The sequence below is a fragment of the Lepus europaeus genome, chromosome 13 (genome assembly GCF_033115175.1).
Source record: "Lepus europaeus isolate LE1 chromosome 13, mLepTim1.pri, whole genome shotgun sequence".
NCBI classification, from domain to species: Eukaryota; Metazoa; Chordata; class Mammalia; order Lagomorpha; family Leporidae; genus Lepus; species Lepus europaeus.
This window is the reverse complement of record NC_084839.1, coordinates 80,584,154-80,610,747: the sequence shown is the minus strand read 5'-3', so window position 1 is coordinate 80,610,747 and position 26,594 is coordinate 80,584,154. Positions and strand designations below refer to the sequence as shown.

Genomic DNA, 26,594 nt, shown 5'->3' with positions numbered 1-26,594 from the left:
AGGCAGCCACCATTTCTACTTTTCCTTTAAAACTCTTAAATATCTTATAACTCATTTTATATTTTCTACAGTAAGTACAGGTGCCTTATAGATATTTGAAGTCAAGTAAAATTAGAAAGATGGACACCAAATGTTAGCAAGGGCATGGAACAACTAGAAGGTCCACGCATTGCTGGAAGGCACATAAAATGGCTTGGAAAACAGCTCAGCAGCTTCTTAAGAAGCAATCCCACTTTTAGTTATTGAGTCAAGAAAACAGAAATTTATTTTATGAGACTATATTTCCATCTTATAGAAATATACTTATAAAACCTTCATTAATAACTATATTGTTTATATATTTATAATATTTATTCACAGTCACCCAAATCTTAAAAATAACACAAAAGCCTTTCAATGGATGAATGGCTAAACAAACTGTAGTATATCCATGTAGTGAAATGTTCAGTCAACAACAAGAACAAGCTACACACAACAGCACAGATGACTCTCAGGTGCATGTTGCTGAATGAAAGCCAAACTTGAAGGGTTAGATGCTGCATGACATCCTGAGAAGGGCAAACATCACAGGGACAGAATCAGGCCAGGTGTTGTCCAAGGTAGGGACCAGGGGAGGAGCTGACACACGGGCACGGAGAATTTGATGGGGGCAGTGGAGCTTGTTATGGGATGAACTGTGTGCCCAGGAAGGCCTAATCCCCAGCATGCAAGAATGTGGCTGTATTTGAGGACAGGGCTTTCACACTAGTGATTAATTTAGAGTGAGGGCATTAGAGTGGGCTTTAACCCAGTCTACTAGTGTCCCAGAAAGAGAGGACATGTGGACACACAGGAGACCCCAGGAATGCTCATGTCCAAAGGAAAGACCATGTGCAGGCCCAGCATGTGGCCTTCTGCAAGCAAGAGCGGGCTCAAGGAGGAAACACACCTGCTGATACTTGCCTGGGGACTTCTAGCCTCCAGAGCAGAAAGAAAGTAAAAATTCCTGCTGTTTAAGCCCTCAGTGAGTGGCATTTTATGATGGCAGCCCTAGCAGGCTAATACAGATTCCAGCACCATGAAGTGGGGTACTGCTCTAAAAATACCTTAAAAAGTAGAAATAGGGGTTGGTGTTAGGCTGCCACCTGCCGCACCAGCATCCCATATGGACACCGGTTCAAGTCTGGGCTGCTCTACTTCCTTCCAATACAGCTCCCTGCTAATGTGCCTTGGAAAACAGCAGAAGATAAGATGGCCCAAGTATCTGGGCCCCTGCCACCCAGGTAGGAGACCCAGATGAGGGTTCTGGCTCCTGTCTTCAGCCTGGTCCAACCCCAGCCATTATGGCCATTTGAGGAGTGAACCACGGAATTAAAGTGCGCGCTCGCTCGCTCTCTCTCTCTCTCTCCCCTACTCCCTGTAACTCTGCCTTTTTTTTTAGATAGTGGCTTTAGAAGCAACTAAAGTATAGAAGTTGGAAGAGTTCTTTTTTCCTTCCTTCCTTGTTTGTTCAAAAGGCAGAGTTACAGAGAAAGAGGGAGAGACAGAGCAAGAGATCTTCCATTCGCTAGTACACTCCCCAGATGGCCACAAAAGCTGGGGCTGGGCCAGTCTGAAGTTAGAAGCCAGGAACTCCAACTGAATCTCCTATACGAGTGGCAGGTACCCAAGTACTTGGGCCATCTTCTGATTTTCCAGGTGCACTAGCAGGAAGCTGGACTGGAATTGGAGCAGCAGGGACTCCACCTGGTACCTCTGATATGGGAACCTGCTGCACCACAATGTGTGTCCCAGTGGGAAGAGTTTTGAGATAGATGACAGAGCCAAAGAGGCTCAATCTTAAGTCTCAAAATCTATGCAACTCTGGGGCTGGCACTGTGGCATAGCAGGTAAAGCCGCTGCCTGCAGTGTTCGCATCCCAAATGGGCACTGGTTCAAGTCCCAGCTGCCCCACTTCCAATCCAGCTCTCTGCTAAGGCCCAAGTCCTTGGGTCCCTGCACCCACATGGGAGACCTGGAAGAAGCTCTTGGCCCCTGGCTTAGGATCGGTGTAGCTCTGGCCATTGCGGCCATTTGCCGAATGAACCAGCAGAAGGAAGATCTCTCTCTTTCTTTCTCTGCTTCTGCCTCTCTGTAACTCTGACTTTCAAATAAATAAATAAATCTTAAAAAAAAAAAATCTAATGCAGCTCTGCCACCAAACTGCCATTGGATTTGGACTATGGCTCTTCCCTATGTCTCCAGCTGCCAGCCTACTATGCAGATTTAAAAAAAAAAAAGACTTATTCATTTTATTTGAAAGGCAAAGTTACAGAGAAACAGAGAGACTGAACTTCCATCTGTTGGTTCATACTCCAAACAGCTTGCAAGAGCCAGTAGCCTAGAGCTCCATGCTGGTCTCCCATGTGGGTGGCAGGGGCCCAAGCACTTTGGCCATCTTCAGCTGCTTTCTAAGGTGCATTAGCAGGGAGCTGTATCAGGAGTGGAGCAGCTGGGACTTGAACTGGCGTTCATATGGGATGCTGTTGTCTCAGGCAGCAGCTTAACCCACTGGGCCACAAAGCCGGCCCCTACCCTGCAGGCCTTGTATCTACACCTCTACAATTCTAAGCCAATTACTTAAAATATTCCCCAACCTCACATGCATACATACGCTTGTGTTCCCACACACGTACATACACCCTTTTGGTTTTATTTCTGTGGAGAACTCTAACTGGGAACGGTTCAATACCTTGATTGTATGAGTTTGTCAAAACTCATGGAACTATACAATTGAGTGTATTTCAGTATATGTAAATTTTTTCCTAAAACTGGGAGAAAAATACATGTGCACATAATTATATGTACAAGGATGCTAACTTTAGCACACAAACTGGAAACCACTTATGTCCATCCATTTAAAAGATATTTCAATAAAGACAACAAGGAAGAAAGAAATGACAGATTTTCAAAGTGGGTCAAGGATCTTGCCTTAGTACTTGGCTTATTGAGATTTGTTCTCCACACCTTCCAGTACCTCCAACTCCTCACACCCTGTGTGCCTGAACCCTGAATTTTGGATATTCGGTCTCATACCTAAAATTTATATTAAGTCAGAAGCCTGAAAATCTCAATCTTGTTGGTTCTAATCTTGTTGGAGAATGAAGTCTTTAAAATGACCTAGATTACTGCCCTTGTGACTTCTTGTCCCCTTTACCTGTGACTCAGTAGAATTTACTAAGCATGTACCAGGACAGGAAGTACTGGGTCATCACACAAAAAGCAAGTTACAGGTGTGTACACACACACACACATGCTATACAGTCAGCTCTCACGCCCTCAGTTCCCATGTCCATGGATTCAATTACATAAGGATTGAAAATATTAGGGAAAAACCTGCCCCTGTATGGAGCATGCACAGAATTTTTCCTTCAACATTATTCCCTAGATAATTCAGTACAAGAACTATGTACATTGTCTTAGATATTGTAAGCAATCTAGTGATGATTTAAAGTGTAAAAGGAAGGGGCTGGCACTGAGGCACAGCTGGTGCTTAATGCCTCAGATGCCTGTATCCCGTATCTTCAAGAACCTGGGATCGAGGCCCCGTTCTGCTTCAGGCACAGCCCCCTGCTGATGTGCATCCTGGGAGGCAGCAGACGGTGGCTCAAGTACCTAGGTCCCTACCACCCACATGGGAGATCTGCAGTGAGTTCTGGGCTCCTGGTTTTGGCCTGGGTCAGTACTGGCTGCTGCCAGCCATTGGAGGAGTAAACCAATAGACAGAAGATCTCTTTTTCTGTCACTCTTTCAAATAAATAAATTAAAAATCTTAAAAATATACAAGAGGAACAAACATAACACCATTTTCTATCCATGGATTCCTAGTAGGGGGTCTTAGACCAATCCTTGTGGACACCAAGATACAACTGCACAGCTGGAAGGATCTTAGACTGTGAGGCTATAGGTCTTTTTCTGCACCTTTTGGAATTTTCCCAAGTACATGCATACAGTTTGATGGCTTTGAAAATGTTCCTTAATTAAAAACAGAATTCTGAGAAGGTCCTGGACCATGGGGTAAAGAAGGGCTCATCTAGGGTCTCAACCTCTTAACAGCCCATTTATTCTTCCATTCATTCAAACGCTCCTTGAGCACAGACAGGTAAACAAATGTGAACAATCCAGATGTGACCAGGTATTAGACAGCTGTGTGTGAAATATTACGGTTAATTTTAGAGCTTGTTTCGAAGGAGTACAATGCCAAGTAGCAATAATACTTACGCCGCCCCGACCCTGGCCCAGTTGTGAATCCTTACACACTCAATCTCTATATGCACGAAGGCTCTTCGTCTCATCTACTCTACTCCCAGGACAAATTTCACCTTACAATATTTTACTCCTAGAGTCTGGTTTGAGTCCCGGCTCCTCCCCTTCTCATCCAGCTTCTTGCTAATGCACGTGAGAAGACAGCAGAAGGCAGTTGAAGTGCTTGGGCCCCTGCCACCCCTGTGAGAGACCTGATGGAGCTGCTGGCTTCTGGCTTTAATCTGGCCCTGCCCTGCTGTTGCAGGCATCTGGGGAGATAACCAGTGGATGGAAGACTACTCTGTCCTCTCCCTGTTACTGACTTCCAAATAAACAAGTAAATCTTAAACATTTTCTCCCTCCAGATTCTAAAATAAATTTCACGTTCTCAAGTGCTTTAATTTAACTAATAAGAAGGCCAGCTCTCAAAGCCCTAGGATGATTTCCTGGGAGCACTCAAGTCCTATGTATGCCTGGAGAGAAACCTACACCTAGTTATGCCGTCTTCCCCTTTGCAAACTTGGGATTTGCAATTACAGCAATGATTCTCAACTCTGGCTGCCCCTTAGAATCTCTAGCAGAGCTTAAAGAACTAAGACACCAGCCCCGCCCCAGACCAATTAAATCATATCCTTGGGGGATTAGATGCTGAATTCTATAGGCTCATTATCTCTATTACCTTTACAATCTGCCCATTTGTTCTGGCTCCTAATTCAGGCCCTCATTACCTCTTAGTTTGCTAATTAAACAGGATTTTAATTGTTCACTCCCTCTGTCATTCCTGAGTAATAGTAATGGCAGCAAGGGTAGTGGTGGAGACGGTGACGGTAGGACGCTAGTACAGTAGCATGTGAAGGGACTGAAGACTGTGTTAGGCACTAAACTCGTTACAACACGAGGGCACTTCAAAAAGTGCATGGAAAACGGAATTAGAAGGCAAGTTTATCTTGGTGCCAAAAAAATCCTTGAAATTCAGGCATGTGTATTAAGAAAAATGATGCGTGGTTTCATAGGGTTTGTTTTTTTTTTTTTTTGCATCAAAATAAGCTCAGCTTTTAATTCCACTTTTCATGAACGCTGTGAAGTGTGCTCACACACTGGCTCACTTTGGTACCACTTTGAGGTCCATCCTCTTCTGAGACCCACTTAAGAGGTGGGGAGAGTGAGGCTACTTCCCCCACTGAGTTGCCTGCAGTTGCACAAAGAGAAAGCAGTGAGACGGAAACCCACAGCATTTTGCAGCCTCTGACACATCCGCCCTCTGCGCCAGGGAGCTCAGGTCTAGCTCCTGCACGCAGGCAGGCATCGGAATGAGATACTTGGACCCTAATAAACAAAAGGGCGGCGGTCTTCTCCCAATCTGTTGACTCCCTCATTAATGTTAAGGTTTTCTCCCACAGCTGTTTCCTAAGAGTTTGCGGGCTGTTTCTGCTTGGCTGTATTTGAATGCACAACAAGTACAGGTAATGCACAGTTTGCTAGAAAATTATCCACTTTGCTGCCTACAGAAGTAATGCGTGTCAACACTTCATGCTCCTCTGCCCTCAGACAAAATAGGGGCCCCTGCTCCACCGCCATGCTGAATTGTTATTTACACAAGGCGCATCTGCCGTGGTTGGATGTTTGTTTGACGGCTGTAGAATCCGCCTGGAAACAGGGATTTCACATCTCTGTCACGCCGAGATGCTCAGTGACGACAGGGAGCTGATTTGAGGAAGAGTATAGAAAGTGGAACGGTAGGACAAAGCAGTGATATTGTGTATTAATACGGTAGAGGATAGTAAGTACTGTCAGAGGCCACCCATGTTGAGAAAAAGCAGGAAGCTGGCTGGCCTTGGTTATCGGGTGGCAGCTGCAGCGCAGAGCCAGGCTGCCATGCATGGGCAGAGGGGGCACTGTGGCGGTGATGGAGGCGCGAGAAGTCAGGGCCAACATTAGAAGGGAACCAGGATCCTGCTCACAGAAGCTCAGAGTCCATGCGGCCTTTTTTGTTTTAATATTTATTTATATGAAAGGCAGAGAGAGAGCTCCCACTCCCCAAATACCCACAATGGCCAGGCCCAAGCTGAGAACCCAGAACTCAATCCAGGTCTCCCATGTGGATGGTAGGGACTGTTGCCTCATGGGTGGGCAGCAATGGGAAGTTACAATCTGGAGTAGAGCCTGGACTTGAACCCAGGTGTTCCAACTTGTTTGCAGATGTGTCTCAAGCTCTACGCCAAACACCTGCCCCCATGTGATCATCGACAGATGGACAGTCTGGATGGAAGAATGCATAGCAGGCTGAGCTCTCTTGGGATGAGTGGGACAGGCAGAGCTGGGAAACCCAGAGATGCCGTGCCTGGGAGGGGACAAGCAAGGTTTGCGACGGAAGTCCTTGACTGTGGCTGACTCACACCACCAGGGGGCACCTGTACTCCACGCCTGACTATCCCAAGGAGGACTCTGGGGGCCAAAAGTACAACTGTGGCCTATTCCTGGTGTGCTTGTTCAATGAGCTGCTCACGTCTTCTGACCAGCCACAGAACCTGCCACCAGGTACCTCTTGGGGCAGCCTGCTCTGGCTGGCCGGTCCTGTCACTCACAATCATCTTTGCCTGCCTCCCTGTGTATGACATAGCCACGTAAACTCCCATCAACTCCAATGGTCTTGTGATTACTGGAAGACACACAGGCTCACTGCATCACTGTGTTTCTATGCTCATCATCTTTCTCCTCAACTACATTCCATCTTTATTTTTTTTTTCCAAAGATTTATTTTATATAGAGAGATCTTCCATCTGCTGGTTCACTCCCCAAATGGTCACAAGAGCTGGGCCTGGGCCAGGTCAAAGCCAGGGGCCAGGAGCTTCATCTGGATCTCCTACATGGGTACAGGGGCCCAAGGACTTGAGCCATAGTCTGCTGCCTTCCCAGGGCATTAGCAAAGAACTAGACCAGAAGTGGAGCAGACAGGACTTGAACCAGGCATTCTTGATGTGGGATGTAGGCGTCCCAAGCAGTGTCTTAACCCACTGTGCCATAACACCCGCCCCTATATTCTTTTACTCACAAGGACTAAGGGTATATTGTGGGATATCCTTTGGGAGGAAATACTATGTCTGGAATTTGCTTTAAATCTCATATGGTAGGAAAGTAGGTGAAGGAAACATAGTGGGGAGTCACAGCATAATTCACTCTGCTTTTATGTAGCCTTATCATTTTCCATAATAGAGTTTTATGAAAACACACACCCCAGTGCTGCATACTTAGCTCATGGCAGCAGGCATGAAGTGCTAGTTCTCCTTGTCTGTAAAACAGACAGGTCCTGTCGGATTTGGGCCCGTCTGTGATGCTGAGAGTCACGGGGCAGCTTGGGGTCCAGTGGGTTAAGGTACACACGGCCTGTGAGAAGGCCAGCAATGAGGAACCGAGGAGTGCAGGCTCCACTCCAGGAGCCCCACCTCTTCTCTGCTTTGGACCTCAGCCCTCAGCATATCCTGAGGTGAGGAGACCTGCAGGGACCCCACCCCCGCCTGGCCACCTGCAGGGCTTTTGTCTGTACTCCTGGACAGCAGGGCCTTTTCAGCTGCAACACTGAGAGAGCTCCAGCAGGAAAGAAAGGAGCCCGGCCTCCACCCCGGGCCCATGTGAAGTGGGTAGAGGGCTTGGGAAGGCAGTGGGAAAGGATCCGAGGTAGGCTTCCAAGACCCAGGGTTAACAGCCAGGGCAAGGGGACTGGGGGCAACATTTCCCTTCAATCAGCATCCGAGGCAGCCTGTGTCTGTGTGCTGAGATGCAGTGGTGGGGAAGCCTAGCAGTCACATCTGATTGTTCACCCCCTCCATCACCAGCCACGAGCCTCCCCCGTCGTGCTCATGCACTGAGGAAACGCCGTTAGACCCCATCAGCTTCCGGAAGTCTGGGGGAAGCACGTGGCACAGGCTGAGGCCAGCAAGGTTGCCCCTGCAGTGCTTGAAGGTGAAACGGACTTACCAGGTGTGCCGGAGACGGTGACCTCGCGTCCTTGACTGTGGCGCTGGAGGGGACGTCGAGGAGGGGCCATTTCATCTGCAGGTACTGCACAGGGGACAACAGAAAACACATAGCGAGTGGTGAGACGAGGCGTCACAAGTGCCCAGGTCAGCAGAGAAAGTGCCCCAGTGAGCCAGGCCTGCCCTTTGACCTCCAGAGGCTCTGTACAGGTTCAGTTTCCAAAAGACTAGAATAAGGTAGACTATACATCTATAATTACCACCCCACGTTATTATTATTATTTTTTGGTTGGGAGGTAGATACAACAACTAAATTGAACTGTCAGTGGTAAGGGCACTGACACCTTCTAGAACAATCCATCAAAGTAACAAGGAAGCTCTCGGAGATGCTGCCGGAATCCTTTAAATCCCCTCCAGCCTCACACACAGTGCCCCCTAAGAAATGGCCACTCCAGAAGCATCTGGAGAACAAACGCATAAAAACCATCTGTCTGTGACTCACGAGTGATTGTCTATCCATACTCAAAGACGCTGGTCTTCTCCTGAAAGCAAGTGCTTGGGCCTCAGTACTCACATGAGAGACCCAGAAGAAGCTCCTGGCTTCAGATCGGCTCAGCCCAGCACTGGCCACTGCAGCCATTTGGGGAGTGAACCAGCAGATGGAAGACCTCTGTCTGTCTCTCTATAACTCTGTCTTTCAAATAAATAAATATTATTAAAATATTTTTAAAAAATACTTATTTATTTATTTGAAAGGCTGAGTTACAGAGAGAGAAGTAAAGACAGAGAGAGAGGTCTTTCATCTGCTAGTTCACTTTCCAAAAAGGCTGTAATGGCCAGAGCTGAGCTGAGCTGATCCGAAGCCAGGAGCCAGGAGCATCTTCCAGATCTCTCACATGGGTGCAGGGGCCCAGGTATTTGGGCCGTCCTCCACTGCTTCCCCAGGCACATTAGCTGAGAGCTGGACTGGTAGTGGAAAGGCCAGGTCTTGAATTGGTACCCATATGGGATGCTGGGGCTTTAACCCACTTGTGCCACAATGCCAGCGCAGATAAATAAACCTTTAAAAAAAAGAAGAAGAAAGGCCGGCGCCGCGGCTCACTAGGCTAATCCTCCGCCTTGCGGCACCGGCACACCAGGTTCTAGTCCTGGTCGGGGCACCGATCCTGTCCCGGTTGCCCCTCTTCCAGGCCAGCTCTCTACTGTGGCCAGGGAGTGCAGTGGAGGATGGCCCAAGTGCTTGGGCCCTGCACCCCATGGGAGACCAGGAGAAGCACCTGCCTCCTGCCATCGGATCAGCGCGGTGCACCGGCCGCAGCGCGCTACTGCGGCGGCCATTGGAGGGTGAATCAACGGCAAAAAGGAAGACCTTTCTGTCTGTCTCTCTCTCACTGTCCACTCTGCCTGTCAAAAAAAAAAAAATTAAAAAATAAAATAAAATAAAAAGAAGCAGCAGCAGCAGCAGCAGCTGGTCTTCACTGCAGTGTTTCTCAGTCTTGAAAAGATTATCAGGTCATCTTTTACCCAGCAAAAGTCCACCTTTTCCCAAGTGTCACTACAAGAAACCCAAACCCAACCAAACAGTACATATCCCCACGTGTGCCACACATACAACTTTCCTCAACCCTGTGCCATTTGGTACAGTCCTTGGTAAGGCTCTGTGACCCTGGCAAGTGACTTAACAACTCTGAATGTCAGCTTTGTCAACTGTAAGACAAGGCTGTTATCACTAACTCTACAGGTTGTCAGCACGATCGGGGACAATGTCAAGTGCCCAACACAGTGTCTCGCACGTGGGAGACAGTTGATAAATGGCTGCTATTATTTTCATAAGCAAACCATTAGTCTTTGCCAGGAGCAAAAGCACACGTGTTGTCTTAATGTCAACACTGATAGGGCGCTTCTGGGCAGCAGAGAGGAGGCAGCTCTGCGCAGAATTCGAGACTTTGAGAATGAAAGCTCTAGTAGGTAGTGGTGGCTCCAGGAGGAGCTTTGTGGAGCGGCACACGGAGTTTCGCTCTGTTCGTCCGATGTCGGGAACAAACGCTCCTGCTCTGGCTTTGTGCTGTGTATACGGGAGCAGTGAAGTCCATGGGCAGAGCTCCAGACGGCTCTCTGCTCTCCAACATGGCCTTGACCGAGGCGGCAGGCGCTGGCTTCTCAAAAAGGTGTCCACAGGCAGGGAGAAAGAAACCCCAAAGATAATTTGTGAAGAAGTGACAGCGAGTGGAGCAGACAGCAGGTGTGACGAGCCAAGCAGGGCTGGGGGGCGCAGAGGGAAGCAGGCGAAGGGAGCCCTGTGGGAAAGGGCAGCCTTTTCCCCATGGGCCCCTGGACGCTGCTCTCACCCCTCCCAGGGAGCCTCACCCCTCGTCCCAGTCATCTGCTGACCCTAATTCTTCTCTCTTTCCCCGCCAAACCTATCCAGAGCACACACTTCCTAGGTGAACTAACTGGGATTTCAATGCCTTTGGCAAGTTCAAAGCACTGAACACGTAACCCGTTTCCCTCAGTGAACAAGAACCTTTACGCCACATTTGCATTTTCGAAACATCCTCACACACACAGATTGCGGCTTAATCTGCACAACACCTCGGCTACTGCAAGCAGGGGTGACTATTTCCAGATGAGCTAATAAAGGTCATTAACACAGGCTGAACAGCTTGCCCAACTTGATGTATGTGAGCTGGAGGTGGAGCCGGGTCTCCAGACTTCCCACGACCCTGTGAGTCACAAAGTTGTTCTTAGCACCATCTTCCTGAAGACCCCCCCCCCCCAAGTCAATATTTTCTTTATGCTGTTGGGACTTCATCCCCTTGGCTGTCCCACCACCTAGGGGCTGAATGGATGCCCGGACATCCAAGTTCTGCTGCCACAATGCTGGAAGCAGCCACGGCTTACCTTTGAGCACCAAGCATCTTCTAGAAGCAGTAACCTGAACATTTTTGTTGGTTTTGAAAAAACTGAATATTAGGTACTAAAGATAAGTAACAGCTCCATGACACGGGGACACCATGGAAGACACTCCACCAGGACTGGCTCTCCACTTACAGTCACCAAGACTGAACACTCTCCCTTCTTGTTGGCCATACCAGACACAGCTTAGATCAGACCCAAGGGAATCTGAATCCTAGTTTTTGGATGGTGCTGGAATTCTGGGCCTCAAACAACACCATCAGTTGGCTTTTAGGGCATCTGGCATAGCAGGCTGGAAGGGCCACACTGTAGGGTTTGCCAACCTTGGTGCAATTGACAATTGCTTGCTGTGGGAGAGCCTGTCCTGTGATGTTTAGCAACACCCCCTGGCCTCTACCTACTAAATGCCAGCAGCCTCCTGCCAAAGCCCCACTCCAGGGTGATCGCTTAAGGGTGAAGTACGTCCTGAGGACTCAATGATGCAGGCACAGCTTAGGTTCTTCGCACAGTAATGCCATGTGGGCAGAGAAACTAGCAGTTTTCATCTGCCCAGTCTAGGCCCCACTCAGCCTGCCCCAAGAGGCCCAGCTCCTGAGCAGGGCAGCAGCACATACCCACGATGTGCACCCAGGACAGTCCTGCTAGCTCCCTCCTGGGGGTGCTCACTGGCCTACCAAACACGGGGTGGCCTGTGCAGCATCAAGACAGTGGATGGCCGAGCAACAGCGATAGCTTCCACTTCTGCGGTGCTGGCTACGAGATGGCACTCACTTCTGATACCCGCAAACACCAACCTCTTTTTTTAAAAAAATTATTTATTTGAAAGGTAGAGTTATAGACATAGAGAGAGGTCTTCCTTCCGTTGGTTCACCCCCCCGAGTGGCCGCTACAGCCGGAGCTGCGCCAATCCAAAGCCAGGAGCCAGGTGCCGCCTCCTGGTCTCCCATGTGGGTGCAGGGCCCAAGCACTTGGGCCATCCTCCACTGCCTTCCCGGGCCACAGCAGAGAGCTGGACTGGAAGAGGAGCAACCGGGACTAGAACCCAGTGTCCATCTGGGATGCCGGCACCGCAGGCAGAGGATTAGCCAAGTGAGCCACAAACACCAATCTCAACAGCAGGCTACCATCGCCATTGACTTCCAAAGCTACCTGACAGGCTGCGGTGCTGTGCCACTGACACAGAGCAGAAAGGTGGTTTTCCAGCCTGAGCGAATTTAGCGGAATGTTCTGGGGCCTGGGGTATCGGCTGCCGTGGTTCTCAGCAAGGCGGCTGTGGTTCAGAACATGTCTTGTTAAGGCAGGATGATTCCATTCCTATCTTCACATTGTTTTCATTGGAACGGGTGTTTTCTTGGCCATCCACCGAAACAGTCCTGTGGTTTCTCTCACTGGACTCATTCGTGAGATGTAGAACTAGTCACAGATTTCCTCACATTAAAGCACCTTTGCATTCCCCAGGTAAACCCTATTTGGTCACGGTGATTTGCTGGTTCTTGTATTATACTGTGGAATGCTAATCGGAGCGCTTAAAAATGCTCACTTCTACATTCCTCAGGGGGAACAAGAGCTTTCTGTTGCTGACCTCCTTATCGAGCGCTGCTATCAGGGTTATTTTGGCTTCATTATTTAGAGGGGCGTTGCTCCTCCTTTTCTCCGCGTTCGGGGTCCCCAACTCTTCCGTGGCGCGAGCTCTCGGCCAGGTGTGCCGTTTCCGCTCAGCCTGGGCCCGGGGCGGGGTCCTTCCAAAGGATGCTCTGGCTGGAGAGCTACAGCCCCCTTCCTGCAGGGGGTGGGGAGCTCACCCCGCACAATCCCTGCTCCTTCGCTTGGCGACCCTGCAGCAGATTAACTGCAGCTGTGCGCTGGAATTTCCCCAACACGCAAATCTTCGTGATGTAAAACAGCTGGGAGGAAATCCCAGCATGCCCTGTCGGAGGCAGACCTGCCCATGAGCTCGGGACGTTAACCCTCCGGCCCCCGGAAGGTAGGGAGGGGCCCTGCCCCTCAGCTCTGGCTGCACGTGGATGGACTCCGGGGAGCACCCGCTTTCTTCCCACACGCTCATTCAACAGAAAACCCCTTAGAGTGGCCCAGGGAGAGGGGGACAAAGCCTCACAGCACAGAATCTACAGCCGTGCTCCTCAGAGAGGCGTGTAACAGCGGGAGGTCGGGAACACAAGGCATCCCCATGAGCTCCCAGGTGAGAACGCTCCAGCCCAGCATGGTGGGATGGACAGGCTCTGAGTTCAGAGAAAAGTGCCCTTGGTTCTGCTTTCATGTTTTTCTGCTTGCGAAGCACAAAACGAGGTGTCCGAGTTAGTCCTTCCTGCCTCCCCAACCCTGGGTGAGGAGGGGATGGAGAGGTGAGGCTCCCCCAGGCCTCTAAGGATGCATGGTGCGCTCTGCCGCCCCCACCCGGCAGAGCAAGGCCAAACACCCAAACCCTGCAGGCGGATGCTTCTCCACCGCAGGGGTGGTGACACTGTTTAAAATGTTCTCTTTCTTGTAATGGCGATTTCTAACACAAAGCATTGTGTTATGCATGAAAAGGGTGAAGAAACTAGCAGTTTCTCCTTACTCTCCACTCTGCCACGGCTGGGAACCTCATTGTTTTTCATCGGCTTACAGCTCCAGCTTTTCCAACACTTAGAAGTTTAGCCCTTTAAAAATTAAGCTATCGGGGGCAGGTGCTTATTAGCTTAGTGGTTAAGACACCAGCATTCCCGCTAATGCTGACCCTGGGAGGCAGAAGATGATGGCTCAAGTGACTGTGTCCCTGCCACCCGTGGGAGAGACCTTGATTGAATTTCCAGCTCCCAACTTCAGTCTGACCCAGCCCCACCTGGCTATTGTGGGCATTTGCAGAGACAGCCAGTCAGTGGGAGTTCTCTTTCTCTCTCATAACCATACCAAAGTAAAGAAAGAAAAGAGTAACCAGTCAGGTCTCTTCTCTGCTTAAAACCTTCCCTGTTAGTTTGTGGAGCACAGGTTTAAGACCCTTAACTCACAAACACCAGCCCTTCCCCCGGCTCTGACCCCCCTGGTTCTCTCAATACCAGCTGTGCTGGAGGTCATGCCAGACTCTAGCGCCCTGCCTGCTCTGTCATTTAACTGAGGTAAATTCTGACACCTTCTTCAAAAGGCCCGAGGTCACCTCGCCTGACTCGGGCCAGCCAGCTCCCTCTGTACCCCAAGCTGTGCTCGGGGTGTCCTGTGGTACCTGTGTGGTGGTATTGCCCTCCATTTGCATACTGTCTGTCCTTTGGGCTGTGAGCTCCTCCAGGGTTACACCTGCAGCTCAGTTCTTTGCCCAGACTCCAGGAATGGTGATGTGTTGCAACCCTGCCCCACCTATATCATGTGGTGAGCTTAAGCCCCAACCTTCATCCTCATCTGTACATGGGGTTGTCCTGTCTCTCCCCATGTCCGTCATACAGATGTCGACCCCCAGCAGTGGGACCACGTCACTCCGGAACAACTGTTTCCCACTGGCTTCGTACCCCTGGGAATCTGTAAAGGCAGCAGGGAGGCCAGGATGCCCAACCCTGCCTGTCCCGGATATGTTGCACATTCCGTCTTCTGCAGAATCGGACATACACTGACCTCAGTTTGAAAAGACACCAACACTGAGCAGTGAGCACAGCAGTGGGGGGATGGAATAGGTGTTCCAAGTAGCATTTTTTTTCCTTTAAGTTTCAGGAATCACTGAAGAACAATCAGTGTTAGGAGCACTGGGTCCAAGACAAGATGCGTTAGACCAAGGACCAACGATAAGGCTCCTACGCGCCTGCCCTCCTTTCTCTTAAAAACGAGTAATTCAATGTGTTTGCGCAAGTTTTCTGGATGTCACAAACCCTTAACACACTCTGTTTTACCCGACTGTACAAGTTTTGAGATTTTGTTCATAGGTGAGTCCTTGCGAACCCAGTCAATACATCCATGGGGTCCTATAATAAGCTACTTTTGAATTAATGTGACAGATGTGATTTTCTGTGGAAAAGTGAGCTAGAACCATACTTGTGCAGAATTTTAAGGGTTTTTGAATGACAGGCAGAAAGAACACAAGAACACACTCCCATCAGCTGTTTCACTCCCCCAGAAGCCTGTATGGAGGTGGGTGCCAAGCCACATGAGCCATCACCACTGCCTCCCAGGGTCTGCAGCAGCAGGAGCCAAAGGCAGGTCCTGAACCCAGGTTCCCCAATAGAGGAGGCAGGAATATTAAGTGAGGCCAAATACCACCCACTCGTACAGTACTTGAAACCTGTGAAGTGACATTTTTTTCTCTCTAGCTATTAACATTTATTTCATCAATAAATATTTTTGGAGGTTGGACCCTGACACTAGGCAGTGGCAGCAGAGGGGCTCTAAATAATCTTAGGTTTCAATCCCCCCCCCATACCTGTTTCCCTCATGTCCCCCACATTTCCCCTAATCGTTCCATTTCTACCCCTCTCACTCCAGACAATCTGGTACTTTTGTCTACAAGACATGGGGCATACGAAGCAAGAGACCAGGGTTCCAGGCTCTTTCTAAACCTCCCTGGACTCTACTTTTCCACCTTTAAAATGGGGATATTTTCCTTCTCAGCTGGAAGGCGGGGCCTGGACCAGATGGCAGCCTATGGAAGAAGAGACCAAATGTAGCTGCTGCTCAAAGTGCAGTGCAGGGGGTTCTGGGGTGGAGACCGTGCTGAGGGGCCCGGCCGTGTACCTTTCAGAACCTCTGGCTTCTCATCTGTGAAATGGGAGGGTGAACACTCACCTCCTGGCAGGGCGATCATTTTGAGGGTGGTGGGTAGAGCCAGGCAGAGTGCTGGGCACATGGTGAGCTCTTGAGAAACCTGTTCAGTCATTACATTTCAAAGTTATTCTTGTACAATGAGCCTATGACCTGCACTTCACCCGGGACAAGGAAGAGCTAATTAACAGAGCCTGGCCACTCACTCGCTGGCAGCACTCTGTGGAGAGAGATCCCATTTAGTGGTACTTGGCTAAGTGCTTAACAATCGGCTCTCCAATCAAAACACAAAACAAAACAGCAACCCTGCTCTGTAGCATTTGCTGGTCTCCATGGTGTAAATGCTCCCACTCTGGCTGATTTCAAGGTGCCACGATGAGTCACTGAGGCTGAGTTGGGAAGAGATGTGGACAGCTGGCCTGGTATCAGCTGGCCCATGTGCCACTGCCTGTGGGCAGGAGTGCCCAGCCTCAGTCTGCACTGACTTGCTGGGACTGCTGGCCCTGCTCACAGGCAGCTGGAGAGCTGACACACCCATGGTCCTTGGCCTACATGAGCAGGCACTTCTTCCAGGCAGCTGTGCCCCCAGAGCACTGGGTATGGCCACTGAGTGGTGGTCCTGACCACGGGGACCACTGGGACAGAGTCCTGGGCTTCCAGGCCTGCCCAATCCCGAGATGCCTCGGCCATCAGCAGTGACCTTAGGTCTGCTGGGCTCAGGCAGTGTCTGTGCTCACTGTCTGGCCATGATCACACCACAGATGAGCACCTCTGCCACACCTGACTTTGGACACCTGGTCCTTCCAGCCGAACCCTGTGGGCCCCTCCCTCCTCTTCTCCCTTCTGGCTTGCACCTTGTCACTGCTGTATCTGGGAATCTACCCACATCACTGCCAGCCCCTCAGGCGAGGTTACCTGCCCTGGCCCCCACTAGGTACAGAGCCCACCTGCTGGCTTCTGACCGTGAGCTCTGGTCTTCACATACGACCCTGGCTGTTCACCTGCAGCACAGGAGACCTGGTTCCACACCACTGCCTAGGGAGTTGCCTCATTCCCAGCAATGGCTGGACCGTACCCGCCGTATGGCGGTGCCAGGATTCACTCAACAGTCCCTACTCAAGGCACGGAGCAGTTCCCTGGTCGTCGGTGCAGTGAACATGCATCATTTTGCTCAGGTCTGAGCACAGCTGCTGGACACATTTCCAGCTGTGAGAGGAACTGCTAGGTCAAAGGTGCATCTGTTTCGGTTTGGAGACGTGTTGCTAAACGTCTCGCCGTCTACACCGCTGCCACCGCTGCCAGCAGGAGACAGCTCATTTCCCCACACCCTGGCCCGCACACAGCTATGCAACTCTTTCATCTTTGCCAACAGACAGGTGAAAAACAGTCCCTCATGGGTGTTTCAACGTGCACTTCTCCGGTTCTGAGACTGGGGCTTGACATAAGCAGAGGAGAGGGAACAGGTGTGTGTGGCATGCAAGAGTGAAGAGGTGGGCTTCCCATCTGCTGGGGTCAGGGCTGGGGGAGGAGTGTGAAGTCACCACAGGTGCGCGTGCTGAGACACACTCCAGATGAAAAGGGCTGTGCACCTCGGATGGGAGCCGAGGGCTGGGTGGTGATGGCTGTGTGCCTGCACGAACACGGGCTGCTCCCACTTCCTCACGGCTTCCTATCCATTGCTGGGCACCCTACACACAGGCTAGCTTCTGGTTCAGTCCATCTGCTGTCTCGGTAGAACCACAGATGACTTCAGGGAGAAAAATGTAGGTAACAGACTTTTTTTTTTTTAAATTTTTGACAGGCAGAGTGGACAGTGAGAGAGAGACAGACAGAGAGAAAGGTCTTCCTTTGCCGTTGGTTCACCCTCCAATGGCCGCTGCGGCCAGCGCACCACGCTGATCCGAAGCCAGGAGCCAGGTGCTTCTCCTGGTCTCCCATGGGGTGCAGGGCCCAAGCACTTGGGCCATCCTCCACTGCACTCCCGGGCCACAGCAGAGAGCTGGCCTGGAAGAGGGGCAACCGGGACAGGATCGGTACCCCGACTGGGACTAGAACCTGGTGTGCCGGCGCCGCAGGCGGAGGATTAGCCTGTTGAGCCATGGCGCCGGCCTGGTAACAGACTTTTTAATGCACACGCTATGGGCACTTCTCAGGTCTGGGTGTACTGGCAGCTCAGGGGAAATTAGCTCTTGCCTGGAAGCCCTCTCCTCCCTTTTCCACAGTGGTTTCAGGTTCTGTGAGTCCTCTGACTGGGCTGCAATTATTGACCTGAATACAGGTCTTACATAGATTTCTCAAAGGATGGTCACCAAAATGTTGTCACTGGGTTTTGGCATTCCAGGTCACTGTATTAGTTTTTTCTTTCTTTCTTTTTTTTGACAGGCAGAGTGGACAGTGAGAGAGACAGACAGAGAGAAAGGTCTTCCTTTTTGCCGTTGGTTCACCCTCCAATGGCCGCCGCGGTAGCGAGCTGCGGCCGGCGCACCGCGCTGTTCTGATGGCAGGAGCCAGGTGCTTCTCCTGGTCTCCCATGGGGTGCAGGGCCCAAGCACTTGGACCATCCTCCACTGCACTCCCTGGCCACAGCAGAGAGCTGGCCTGGAAGAGGGGCAACCGGGACAGGATCGGTGCCCCGACTGGGACTAGAACCCGGTGTGCCGGAGCCGCAAGGCGGAGGATTAGCCCAGTGAGCCACGGCACCGGCCTGTATTAGTTTTTTCTTAGTACTTTTCTTCTGCACTTGAAATCTTTTTTTTAAAGATCTATTTTACTTATTTGAAAGGCAGAGTTACAAGGCAAAAAGGGAGAGATAGGATACTTGCATTTGCTGGTTCACTCCCCACATGTCTGCAATGGCTGGAGCTGGGCCAGGCTGAAGTCAAGAGCCAGGAGCTTCAACTGGGTTGAAGCAAGTTGGGCACAGGGGCCCAAGAATGTGGGTCATCCTCCACTTTTGTCTCAGGCACATCAGCAGGGAGCTGGATAGGAAGTGGAGCAGCCAGGACTTGAACATGGGATGCCAGCATTGCAGACAGTGGCTTTACCCACTACACCACAGCACCAGCTCCTGTACTTGAAATCTTTACAGTGGCCAAGTACGATATCATACCATCAGTAAGCAAAGTATTAAAGGCAAACCTGTACCTTTAAGTTTCCCCAACCAGAAACCTCAAGATCTGCCTACAGTTGTCTCCCCTCCTCCTGTTGCCCACCCTGTTCCGTGGTTTCTACACAACTGCTGGGCCGCTCCAGCAGTCTTTCACCTGCACCCAGTTCCCTGCAGGCTCTCCGTCCAGCAGGGAACTGGGGGTGGCAACCTGGGTTCAGGGGCAGGGGATGGCTGCAGGTTCCTTTGCTTCAGACTGACGACACACCTATTGTCCGCATGGAAGAATGGGGCGGTGTACAGCAGTGATGGGCCCCAAATCCCACTCTGCACGATGTGCAGCGTCTCTTCCCGCCCGCCCTTCGCTTGCCCACGCTATTCACATCTCGCAAGGACCCTGCCCACTTCCAGGGAGCTGCCTACCCGCTGGTCTAGGTGCAGCGGCGGCTCTGACAGAACTCTTCCTCCATGAGGTGGTTTTTTTTTTTTTTTTTTTTTGACAGGCAGAGTGGACAGTGGGAGAGAGAGACAGAGAGAAAGGTCTTCCTTTGCCATTGGTTCACCCTCCAATGGCCACTGCGGCCGGCGCACCATGCTGATCTGAAGGCAGGAGCCAGGTGCTTCTTCTGGTCTCCCATGGGGTGCAGGGCCCAAGCACTTGGGCCATCCTCCATTGCCTTCCAGGGCCATAGCAGAGAGCTGGCCCGGAAGAGGGGCAACCGGGACAAAATCCGGCGCCCCGACTGGGACTAGAACCTGATGTGCTGGCACCGCTAGGCGGAGGATTAGCCTTTTGAGCCACAGCGCCGGCCCTCCTCCATGTTTTAATGAGCACCTCATACTGAAGGTGGCTGTTTGAGAGCACGATATGCCACAGGGGGATTTTAAAAATTATTTTACCTGGAAAGGCAGACAAAGATGGTCAGAGATCTTCCAGCTGCTGCCTCATTCCCTAAATGCCCACAATAGCCAAGACCAGGCCAGGTCAAAGGTAGGAGCTAGGAATGCAATCTGGAACTCCTCCAGGGGAGGCAAGGATGAACTTGACTTTAGCCATCATCTGCTGCGACCCAGGGTGTGTGCAAGAAGGAAGCTGGATGGGAAGTGGAGCCAGGAATTGAAACAGGCCCTCGGATACAGGATGTGGCTTCTGAGCAGCATCTTTACTGCTGCTTAACTCTGACCCCCAGGAGGATTAAAAAAACAAAACAAAACAAGACCAGCAAATGTTAGATTCAAAGAAAAGAGGGCTCATAGTGGGCAGGGATTATCATGGGAAAAACTAGAACCCTTTATGTGGGTGGATCTGAGCTGGGTCATCTAGGCAAGATATATGTCTGTGGTCATTTTACCTTTTTAAGTGTTTTATATTATCAGATTTAATCTTTTTGACCCTGGATATAGTTAAGGAGATATTATCAGCCTCATGTCAAAATTAGAAAACTGGGGCCAGTGTTGTGGCACAGTGTAAGGGTAAGCCACTGCTTGCAATGCTGGCATCCCATACCGGGGTGCCAGTTTGAGTTCCCACTGCTCTGCTTCTGAGCTAGCTCCCTGCTAATGTGCCTGGGAAGGCAGCAGATTATGGTCCTGCCACCCACGTGGAAGCTCTGGATGGAGTTCCTGTCTACTGGTTTTGGCCTGGCCCAAATTTGGCTGTTGCAGCCATCTGGAGAGTGAACCAGCAGATGAAAGATCTCTCTATGTCTCTTCCTCTCTCTCTCCCTCTGATGCTCTTTCAAATAAATAAATCTTAAAAGTTGGGAAAACTGAGCTTGCTGAAAACTCCTGGTGATTTACTCAAATCAGCAAAGCTGTTGATGCTGGCATAAGAATACCAGGCTCTGGACTTCTATACTTTAACCAAAGAGCACAAAAGTATGACTTTTGCCTTTTAGAAGCTTCAATTTGACCTTGGAATGTGGGGATAGCACAGCTGCCGCCACACCCCTTTGTGTCCATGGCAGACATTGCTAATAGATCACAGCACTCTTTTGCACTAAAGCTGGGTAAGACCTCAGAATCCTTAGCACAGTAGAGCAGGCAGCTATTAAAACCAGCATATGACATGTAATCTATTATTTTCTCTGACTTGGGCCCAAAGGTAGACACAGGTAACTTATCTGGTGAGAAGGAGGGGCAGAACCCTGGCTGGCACAAGAGGAATTCAGTTCCTAGACAGAGGTGCAGGCCCCACAAAGAACGTTGACTGGACAGCAAAAAAGCATGATTTGCAAAAAGCCCATTGACCAGAAACAGGCCTGGGAATTCTGAAGTTTATGGATTTTCCCTTGTGGGAGGAGAAGCTGGAAAGCATCCCAGGTATTGAGGAGAAAGGAAGCAGGATCTGTGTATAATCAATGGGGAACAGGAAGTGCTTATCTGGGGTCAGTAAAATACACAACACAAAGGAAAGCCAGGCAGCCCGGAGTGGCCTCCCAGTGCATGGCACCTCCCGGGCCCCTGTCAGAGCTCTTCTCCATGGCTCCTGGGGCAGGGCAGCAGCCCCTGGGCTCAGGGCCAGGGCCAGGCTCCAACCCCACAGGTGAGAAAGGGCTCTGATAAGAAGGGCCACACCAGCAGCCTCCCAACACAGGGCCCAAAGTGCAGGCTCCTGCCCCGTTCCGGTGTATGTGTGCATGTGCAACTGTGTGTACGTGCACAATAAAATGATTCTGCAGGAAGGGAGGGCACAGGAAATCATGATGGACACTGGAAGAGGCTAAGAAATTAACATTTCCTATGGGCACGCTGTGTGTTGGATGCTTTATATGCATGATCACAACACTCAACACTCACCAGGCCTCTTCTCGCTTCAGCAACACGCTGTTCCCAATTCTCACCTTGATTCTAAAAAATAAGCGCTCCTACTTTTTTTTAAACCTAAAATATTCATTTTAGTAGTCATTAAAATACGTGTGTATTCTGTGTGCATATATAGTCATATACAAACATAGGAAAACTTATTTTTTGGACATAGTTGTTTACAATGATGTCCCCCACCCCCCTTTAAAATGATTTATTTATTTGAAAGTCAAGAGTTACAGAGAAAGATTTCACCTGCTGGTTCACTACCATTGTGGCTGCAATGGCCAGGTCTGAGCCAAGCTGGAGCCAGGAGCCAGGAGCTCCATTTGGGTCTCCATGTGGGTTGCAGGGACCCAAGTACTTGGGCTTTTGCTGCTGCTTTTCCTAGGCTATGAGCAGGGAGCTGGATTGGAAGCAGAGCAACTGGGACACAAACTGGTGCCAGTATGGGATGCCAGTGTCACAGGTTGCATCTTTACCACCAGAACACCGGCCTCTGAAACTACATTTTTAAAAACAAGGAAGACTGAATTAATTCAAAGAGAAATATTAAGTAAATAGGACAGGTAGTATGTAGACAAATTACATTTGGGAAACATTAGTCTAGAGTCATGTATTTATGCATTCAGGGGCTGTGGCAACTTTGGGGTGAGGGTGACCCTAGGAACTGCACAATGAGGCTCTTCACACAAACCCAAAGGTAACATGTCCCAGGTCACACTGCTGCTCTCCTCCCAAACCGCTGCTCACCCAGATCTACTCCTAGGTCACCACCTTGGACATGGGGTGGGCACTGGTGCAGCCGGCTAAGCTGCCATTTGCAATGCCTGCATCCATACGCAAGTGCTGGGTTTGAGTCTGGGATGCTCAGTTTCTCAGTCAGTTTCCTGCTAATGCATCCTGGGAGGTACCAGACGATTGAGTTTCTGGCTTCTCACTTTGGACTAGTGTGGGCATTTGGAGTGAGCCAGTGGATGTAAGATCTCTTTCAGTCTCTGTCACTCTGCCTTTCAAATAAATAAACCTTTAAAAAAATACCTTTTCCTCACTTTTCACCATCTCGCCCGGCGCCCACCATGCAAGGGCTCCCCATGCTCTCCTTGTCTGCCCTCAGCCCTTCCTCTGAGTCTGTCTACACCCTGCTGCACGCTGACGCCTGCTCACAGCCAGCGTCACCTGTCCACCCTCTCTCCCTCTGAGCTTCTTGTGGACACAACTCCAGTGTTAGCTGTCTCGGGGTCCCTGCCAGCTCTCGGCACAGCACGTCATTTGTGAGATGCCTGAGGACTACTGCAGGGAGCTTCAGGGTTAAGTGCTCCTCCTGGAAATGCAGGTGAATGGTATCGCCACAGTCCCAATTCGGCTGACCTAGGGCGAAGCTATAAGTTCTTGGGAGGGCAATGGGTCGAAGGAATGGGTCAGCCCCCTGCCACCAGCCAGCCAAGACTACATTTACTTAATACAAGGATATTGATCAGAAAAAGGAAACATTCACTGACTTCCCATCTGCTTCTGATTCTATCTTCCCTATAGTACGTGTGTGTGTGTGTGAGAGAGAGAGACCACCAGCTACACAAGCCTGCCCTCACAACTGCAGATTCCACCAACCACAGATGATAAATGTGGTCAGGCCTGGGATGGTTGTGGCCTCGCTGAATATTATTCCCAAGGCTTTTTTTTCATGGTATGATTCCCTAAACAATATAGGGTAACAACTATGTACACAGCACTCACATTATATTAGGTATTATAAGTACTCCAGAGATGATCTGAAGTCTGTAGAGGGATGTGTGTAGGCTACATGCAAATCAGCACCATTTCACGTAAAGGACGTGAGCATAATGGATTTGGGTTTCTTCAGGGGCCCTAGGGCCCACCAGCTGCCGGCAATCCAGAGCTGATGGGGTGTCCTAACTCTTCTAAGCTAGGGTCCTGGAGGCTGGGGCCATGCCCATGAGTCCTGCTGAGGAATAGAGCAATTTTGAAATTCATATTGTAACATTATTATTCCAGGAAGGCAGATAAATATGTGCAAAAGGCAAAGTCAGCAAATCAACAGATTTCTTCGGAGACAACATTTGTTGCTCAGTTATCCTGTGCCCACTCCACCAAGCTATGTCCATGTATTACTCAATTCTCACACTCACAGATTTATAAGTTAATGCTATCATCGCCATTTAACAGATGAAGGGACTCAGGTAGAGATGTTCAACTTATCGAAGTCCTCTATCATCCCAATGGCCACCTTCAACCCTTCCATGTACTAGTGTTGGAAGAGGAGGGGCCAAGCCTCTGGTAGCCCATCTTAGTGCTCCTTAGGTAAGGCTCTCGGGCCTGCAGGGGCAAGCCTGCCACCAGGGTCATGCAGGCAGCCAGCAGAGCTGTGATTAGAACCACCCAGCTCCAGAACAATGATGGATCAGGCTATCTTTCACAACCAACATGTAAACTAGAGGAAAATGTAAAAATGATTGGTAGATGAAATATTAACATAAGCAAATCACTTCTGTGAATGCCAGTCTGCACAAGTCATAGAATACACAACAAAAGAGTAATTGTATTTTTCAAATTTCATTATGAATAAACTGGAAGGCAGAGGGCGTCCGTAACTACACACTGCCCCCTGGTGGTTCCCAGGCACCTACAGGAAGCAGGCCAGGCCAGTGGGAACAAAGGCCCCAGCTAAGAATACCTGCCACACTGAGTATCCCAGCAGGCAGTGACCTGGAGGGTGCTGGGCACCAAGCCATCAAAGAAAACCTCAGCTCCACTCCCATTTGTTTGCAGAACCTGAGATAAAGAAGTTAGGAGCTCAGTAATGAGTTAGCTACTTTGAGACTGTGAAATTAGCACATCCCCCCCTTTAATTACCACAGGCAGTTCTTCATACCACGTTGGTGGGTGAGTAAATTAGCAAATCCTTTCTTGAGCAATTTGGAGGTATGTATCAAGTCTTCCCAAGACACACCACCTCTAGGAATGTATCCCGGGAAATAATTAAGGAAGTGAGCAAAATGGAGCTACAGGAATGCTCACCGAAACTACGCAGGATGATAGGAAATACAACAATACGCAGTAAGAGCTGAAGGATAGGAAACTGTGCTACAAGTATGATATCTAAATTTATGTAGTAAGTGGATATTTACAGACAAGAAAAGGTGCTTCCTACACAGAGTTAAGTGAAAAAACAGGATACAAAACACAGAATCTCACTTTTGCAAAACAGGTATCCTCATATATTTGTCGAGGAGAGATCTGGAAGGATGTACACTAAGGAATGGGTTGAAATGATCTCTGGATGATAAGCACATGGGCGTTTTCGTTTTCTTTTGGCAAAAGGCAGATCACCTTTTAAAATGTAAAAACAAACACGGGCAATGAGAGTCACCTTTTAATTAGAGAAATTTAAAGACATAAAACCACAGGGCCGGCACTGTGGCATAGTGTGTAAAGCTACCGCTTGCAGTGCTGGCATCCCATATGGGCACTGGTTCGAGACCTGACTGCTCCACTTCTGATCCAGCTCTCCTCTGTGGCCTGAGAAAGCAGAAGAAGATGGCCCAAGTCCTAGAGCCCCTGCACCTGTGTGGGAGACCTGGAAGAAGCTCCTGGCTCCAAGTTGGCCCAGCTCTGGCTGTTGCAGCCATTTGGGGAGTGAATGAATGGAAGATTCTCTCTTTCTCTCCCTGCCTCTCCTTCTCTGTGTAACTCTGCCTTTCAAATAAATAAATAAATCTTAAAAAAAAAAAAAGACATAAAACCAGTAAAAAAACAAAACAAAACAAAACAAAACAGTCAAGTCTGTATTCCAATCTCTGGCCTCTCATTGCTGAACATTAAGCGCTGTCTTCTTTGAATGGAGTCCTGGCAGCTCTCCCTAGACAGAACACGAGAAGGGTGACCTGGGCCTTCTGGAAATCTCTGCTGGAGCCATCACTGCCGTGCCCTTCCTCAGCCCCACAGTCCGTGCCCCTTCCTCCTGCGACTGCCTGGCAGGTGGGTCCCCTGCGCAGGAAGGCTTGGGTGCCAGACACGAAGAGCAGTAGACAGCTCAGCTGCCAGTTCTCAGACCTCCCCAGGCATCAGGGCTGCCTAGAGGAGCTTTGAGAACAGACTCATGGCCGATCCCCATTTTGCTCTCAGTGCTCCAGAGTGAGGCTACTTATCTGGCTTTTTTTTAGGGTTCCCCAAGTGATGCTAATGTGAAGTCAGAGTTGTCCCCAAATGGTCACACTCACCCCTCGGTGTTTTTCTGCACTTCCACCCACTGCTGGCTTCTTCAAGCATGACTCCATGGATCTATGGTCCTGTCCCTTTTATGCTCTCACCTGCCAGAGCTAGCACCCACCCACCTGACCCACGCATTTTTTACTGCTACTGTATGCCAGCCACTGTGGTCTCTCCCTTGCCTAACCCCCTGCCCTGGAGCCTTCTCTGCATTAGAGGATCCTTATAAGATCACACATGGGGTCCTGCGCTGCGGCGTAGTGGGTAAAGCCGCAGCCTGCAGTGTTGGCATCCAATATGGGCACCAGTTCTAGTCCTGGCTGCTCCACTTCCGATCCAGCTCTCTGCTGTGGCCTGGGAAAGCAGTAGAGGATGGCCCCTGCCACCTGTGTGGGAGACTCAGAGGACGCTCCTGGCTTCAGATCGGCACAGCTCCAGCCTTTGTGGCCAACTGGGGAGTGAACCAGAGACCTCTCTTTTTCTGCCTCTTTGTATCCCTGCCTTTCAAATAAATATACAAATAAATAAATATTAAAAAAAAAAAAGATCCCAGGTGGAAC

General features: G+C 50.0%; 1 protein-coding gene across 1 annotated transcript in view; it reads right to left on the bottom strand.

The window, feature by feature from the left end:
• TCF7L1 (transcription factor 7 like 1) overlaps positions 1–26,594 on the bottom strand; it is a 169,176-nt gene that overhangs the window by 17,170 nt on the left and 125,412 nt on the right. Inside the window, exon 4 of the mRNA XM_062209752.1 lies at positions 8,239–8,322. Coding sequence (XP_062065736.1) covers positions 8,239–8,322 — 84 coding nt within the window. The remainder of the gene's footprint in view (positions 1–8,238; positions 8,323–26,594) is intronic.